The sequence below is a fragment of the Olea europaea genome, chromosome 3 (assembly GCF_002742605.1).
Source record: "Olea europaea var. sylvestris chromosome 3, O_europaea_v1, whole genome shotgun sequence".
NCBI lineage: Eukaryota > Viridiplantae > Streptophyta > Magnoliopsida > Lamiales > Oleaceae > Olea > Olea europaea.
Genome location: NC_036239.1, coordinates 18,861,733 through 18,867,906, shown reverse-complemented (window position 1 = coordinate 18,867,906; position 6,174 = coordinate 18,861,733). Strand labels below are relative to the sequence as shown.

General features: G+C 33.4%; 1 protein-coding gene across 2 annotated transcripts in view; it reads left to right on the top strand.

Moving 5' to 3' along the window:
* Window positions 1-268: 268 nt before the first annotated feature.
* Window positions 269-6,174, top strand: part of LOC111388561 (5'-methylthioadenosine/S-adenosylhomocysteine nucleosidase 2-like) — a 9,973-nt gene continuing 4,067 nt past the window's right edge. Inside the window, exons 1-6 of one of the 2 annotated variants that reach the window (XM_023013320.1) lie at window positions 274-628; window positions 727-790; window positions 1,129-1,220; window positions 1,737-1,843; window positions 2,403-2,477; window positions 4,165-4,239. In XM_023013320.1, coding sequence (XP_022869088.1) covers window positions 541-628; window positions 727-790; window positions 1,129-1,220; window positions 1,737-1,843; window positions 2,403-2,477; window positions 4,165-4,239 — 501 coding nt within the window. In that variant the 5' untranslated portion in view covers window positions 274-540. Of the gene's footprint in view, window positions 629-726; window positions 791-1,128; window positions 1,221-1,736; window positions 1,844-2,402; window positions 2,478-4,164; window positions 4,240-6,174 lie in introns of both variants that reach the window. The other variant, XM_023013324.1, reaches the window with a different exon arrangement.

Sequence of the window (6,174 nt, the reverse complement as noted above, 5' to 3'; positions counted from 1 at the left end):
ATCAGTACGTCGCAATTCTATATGCATTTGCTCATTATCTTTTAAAGGTAAAATTTAAATAACTTTGTCAAATTGTCTTTCCATATCTAATTTCTATGGTTTCACCTAATTGATGAAATGTAAACGATCGTTTCCTATCTTCTAGAATATCCTATTATGCAAAGACTATATAAGTGAAAGTAGAACTGGCAAAGCTCTATTGGCCCATGGTCGAACAGAATTTGGGGGGCAACATTATTATATTTGAGCTGGACTTCTCATTTGGTCACACCAAGTTTTTTGACTAAAAAGAGAGTCCTCACGCACGCTTCATCTTGTACATCTCTGCTGCGGTTCATTCGCTCCAATTAACTACAGTTTGAATTGAACCTTCCTACTTCAAATAAACGTGTTACAAATGCGTACGATATATTTTTCAGAGAAGAGGACTTCAAATTGAAACTCACAGGAATACGGAGAAGCTCATTTTGAGACTAATAGTTAAAAAAAATCCGGTTGTTATCGGAAATTGACGGGAAAGTAAACGTAATTCCACTATTAATGGCGCCTCCTCAAGATGGCAAAGCAGCTGAAGTCAAAGAGGAATCTGTACCTCAACGCCCAATCTCCGATGTCGTTTTCATTATTGGTACTCCATTTTTCTATATATATTTTGAGATTTTTTTGTGTTTGTTAGTATGTATTTATATGCTAACTTCTTTGTGTGTGTGTGTGAATGGTGAATAGCTATGAAGAAGGAGGCTTCACCTCTAGTGGAGAAGTTCCAGCTCACCGAAGAATCCAATTCTCTGTGGGCCTTCTTTTTTTTATTTAAGCTTTATAAGTAATTTAGTTCAATTGAGATCCGACCAAAAAAAAAAAAAAAACTGAGAAAAATGAGGATTGGGAAAAAGTAAAGGAGACTGACTGTCTCGTACAATTTGTACTGGTGATCTTTGGAAAGTTTAAGCCTACTGTAGTGATAAGTGGAATTTAATAACGACTCGTTTATTTATGCTCAGTCATTGTTGGATTTAAAATAAATTAATTGGAAAAGAATGTGTTTTGTTATATTGTTGCCATTCTACAAGTGGCCGTTACCCTTTTATGGTTTGTTTTATCTATTATCATTTTGTGAAAATGATGCAGGTTTCCAAAGGGGGTCCCGTGGGTGAGGTACAGTGGAAAATATAAAGATCTGAATATCAACATTGTTTCCCCTGGAAAAGACATAGTTTTGGGTCTCTCTCTCTCTTTCCTCCTTAATTCTTGATGGCATGTTATGGATTTTGATTTTGTTACGTGAATTGTTTTCAGTCTCTGGTATATGTGTTCACTATTAAGCCTAATCTGCTTATTTCTAGATATTTTGTCGTTTTGGCCCTATTGTGATGATAAGATTCTTTGAAAAGATTTGAACATATTTTCTCCGAAACTAAATAAAATTAAGTACCATGTAGTTAAGAGCGATCAATAAATCTTATCCTTGGGCCATTCAATATTTTTTCATCCAGGGGTGGGGGTGGGTAGGGGGATTGGTATCGGAGGAATCACTATGAAAGTGGTTGATCATTCTTGAGTATATGTTATTTTTAGTAGAGGAAGAAGGTATGCAGTCACATTAAGTTCTGTAACTGGATTATGAATATTGTGATGCATTATGCAGTTTAAGGAGCTTTGTTGTTATTTGTTGCCATTGTTGGTTAGTCACCACAGTGAATTTCCGACCGCTGTGTTCTTAATTGTTTCTTTATCAGGTGTTGACAGCGTAGGCACAGTTTCTGCATCACTTATAACTTATGCTTCTATTCAAGCATTGCAACCAGACCTTATCATAAATGCAGGCACTGCTGGAGGTTTCAAGGTATTACGAATGCGGATATGATGGCTTTCATTTTTTATTTTTTATTTTTTAGATGTGTTGATCTTCTGAACCTTATCATAATTGTTTATATTTCCATCCTCCTTTTTCCATGTGGCATTTATCGATTCTGCTGCTGATAGTGTTTTTTCATATATGTAAAATTTGCCCTGGTTCCTTCCTTTCTTATTCTTTTAACCAATTTCTTTAGATATTTTCTTTTTCTTTTTCTATTTTTACTTGTACTTTCTATTTCCCTCTGTTGTTTGTTGTCTGACTGATTCTGTATTTATATGGACACCAAAATGTTAAAACTTCTTTCATAAAAAGTCAATGTCACGTTTTCAGTAAAGAATTTGATTTATTTCTTTGTGTGATGACATTTTACGCACATTTTTAGGTTCTGGCTTCCTTCGACTTGTACTAGATGGAATCTATTACCTTGCTGATATAGATGTTTCAGTCATATCTTAAATATAGGATAACGAAGTCACACTTACTACAGAGAGTGTTTAATCACTCTTTTGATGCATATCTTATATTGATAGCTAGATTTTACCAGGCAAAAGGTGCTTGCATAGGTGATGTATACCTTGCATCAGATGTTGCTTTCCATGACCGAAGAATTCCTATCCCTGTAAGTTTTTCCGTCTTTATTTTTCCTCATTTATTTTTTCCTGGTGCATGGCTGGGGCAGATACAATTAGACATCAACAAATGAAAGCAACACCAAATTTATTGGGAACATAAAACAAGGCTCAATTTTTTGTTACATATACACATCATAGGGGGAAAATATACTTTATTGTGTTCTCAATTTGTTGTTTATAGGAGCCCAGTAGTAATGAAAACTGTAGAAGGGTTCCATTCTTTTAAGGTTGTGGCATGCACTAATTTGCTGGTAGAGAATTGATTTCTAGATCACTTTACTAGGTTGGCTTATGAAGTGATATACATATTAGACTACTTGAATTCTAATATTTGGTAAAGTTTCTTCTGTTACTGTGAGAAAGTTGTTTTATGTTTTGTCAGGCTGTCTTTCAATTTAACTTCTATGTTACTTTTTTTTTGTCCATGTTTTATTGGAAACAATTGAAGCTTCCAAATATAATATATTGTTTATATTAAGAAAATATATGTAGAAATTTAGTGGCAATTACGCCATGAGTCTATTGCATTACTAATGGTAAGAATTCGAACATCTCAAATTTGGGAAGTCACGGCGATAGAGCAAGTCATTGAATGTCCTAGCTAATCCTTTACATTGGATACCTCGTAGTATTGCTGGTGTCCAAAAGACCTTTGCTAGAATAGATTAGTTTGCTGGAGTTTATCCAGTTGTTTTATGCTCGTTATGTACTAGTACTTGTGTATCTTGATCTGCTCTTCGCAATTTAACTTCATTGTTATCCAGTTACCTCCACTTTACCGGTTAGGGTTGGGCAAAACTTTCGAACCGAACTGTACCCGAACCGAGCGGTTCTTATTAAATTAAATACCCAAACGGGCATCCGAATCGAGAATTGAGGGGTTCAATTTGGTTCTTGATTCTAGATCAATAATTGAATAACCGAATAAGAACCGAATTTTCCTAATTTTTTAAATTTATTTATTTTAAATAAGCCAAATTATTTTATTTTTTCTAAATAAATTTGCTAACTAGTTTTTTTAGCTCAACCCAAAAATATGATTTTCCTATCTCTAATTTTCAGTCCAAGTCCAACTTAAATTAAATTGACCCAAGTTTTATCAAATCTCTTATTTTACTATAATGTCGTTTCTACCATTCTGGAGATATCGAATTGAAACTCGATAACGTCTCTCTTAATTATTATGAGCTTGCTATCTTCCTCTTCTTGTGATTTTAACAATCAAAATTATGAAGAGCTCAACAAAGATAAACATAAAAGACATACAAGATTGGACTACGTTATTTTGTAAGAGCTAAGATTGAACATGCTTTGTAAATATTAAAAAAATTAATTATAGTACAGAATCTGAAAATCGAACTGAACCGAATGGAACCAAATCCGAACGGTTCCATAATTAAATTTGGACTCGACGGTTCTACTTACTAAATACCCGAAAATTTCGGGATCGATTCGGTTCTCGTTAGAACAGAACCGAATCGGACGATGCCCAACCCTATTACCGGTTATATACAGGTCATTTACTATCTATTTGAAGCAGTAGTCTTCTGCGCCCAAAAATGTTTATCTATGTCTACAACCATATATCGAGTTCATTTACTTTAAGATTAATGTGAATCGTGCTATTGTTTTGGATAACATCTTAACCTTAATGTGACTTCTTTCAATCTGCAGGTATTTGACCTGTATGGTGTAGGCACACGACAAGCGTGCTCAACCCCCAATCTTGCGAAGGAGCTAAATTTAAAGGTCGCTACTGTGACGCCCCGAACTTAAGCTTCGAGGGTCACGTACTAAATATAATAACTTCAGTCTTTGGTACATGTAAATACCCTTAAATAGAAGTATTACATGTTGGAAACTTATTTTCAATTTGGTAAAATAATTCTTATAAAATTCAATAGCCAGTAGAAGTGCCCGTCGACAAGAAATTATACTTTACATATACGGACTCGAGACTACCAAGGTTAGTTGGGGCAGCAAGTTTGACAATTTTTATAAAATTCATCCCAACTCCGTTTTACATGAAATTTGCGGCATTAGAAAGATAATTTCATGTAGTTTTCTAGGTTAAAATATGAAAATTTTCCAAGATCATATGATATGGACGTTTTACTGAAAACAGTGAAATGTTACACAGGAAATCCTGATTGACCCCTTGACGTTTAAAAATTTATATCTCAGGCCACAATTATCCAAATTGAGTAAATCCTGCGGCCATATTTAGAAAATTCAAAGAGGAACACAGAAATATTTTTAGAGTCTCGAATGGATGTTTATAGAGTTAGAAACATCGCTTTGAAGTTGACCCCGAAACTGTCCTGTTTTTGCCTTTTATCACTTGCAAGGAGAAATTTTCTAAAAGATGTCTCTTAACACAACATGAAAGATATGATTACAAACTTTACTTTTAATACCATATTACATCATGTCATATACATGTTTTTATATAATACTATAAGAAAAACAGATGGAAAGCAGTCATCGAACAAAACATACAAAATGAAACTTTCGATGCAAAACATCTTTGTCCTTAACCCATCATCGCTTTTGCCAACTAACTTCCATCAATCCAACGATCATGGATCTGAAAATTTAGTATAAAATACTATGAGTATAAGGAATACTCAGTAAGATACCATGCTTGAATTTTATCATGATAATACTACACAAAAGAATGCAATCAAACACATACTTGCACCTTCCGGCTTGTCGATACCCTTCGGACTTGTCGAATATGTAGGTTAGATACAAATTTAAATTTGGGATACACTTTGCTAATAATGAAAGGTAGGGGGATTAGGTTATATTATTTGAAAAATGAGAGACTTCCTTTGTAAATCTAGAATTTGTGGTCACTTATTACCCTATAATCAACCCACTTGTCATTTATCATCACCATACACTTATGCAATAGACCAAACATGTGTAAAAGCAAGATTGAAAAAAAAATGGAAGAAAAAGGATAGCACTTTCAATTCATATCTCAATCGAAGTTTCTTCAAGTTTTACGGTAAGATACTTTCCATGCTTAAGGGGTATTATTTTCATGGTAATATTGATGTAATACTCCGAAATTTTATGCTCGTTTAAATTTTTTTTTTTTTAGGATAGCAATTTAGTTTTCAATAATATTTTTGGCCATAAGAAAAAGGGGGCACCACCTTTGTAGTGGTTAATGCTAGAGGTAGCTAATGAATGCAAACATGAAGTGCTAAATGTTGTGTATACATTAAATGATTATTAGTAGTCGGAATTCAAGTCAAGTTTGAATTTGAATGAAGTGGATTATCTTGTTAGGACTTCAATTGACCAAATGATTAAATTATTTTGTTGAGATTTATTTTATAATCTACAATATTTGAATATGTAGGTTAGATACAAATTTAAATTTGGGATACACTTTGCTAATAATGAAAGGTAGGGGGATTAGGTTATATTATTTGGAAAATGAGAGACTTCTTTTGTAAATCTAGAATTTGTGGCCACTTATTACCCTATAATCAACCCACTTGTCATTTATCATCACCATACACTTATGCAATAGACCAAACATGTGTAGAAGCAAGATTGAAAAAAAAAATAGAAAATGGAAGAAAAAGGAGGTGAGGCTGTGGAGATTGGAAAAAGGAAGAAAATATCAATCCATTATCCTTATCCTTATATATATATATATATATATAT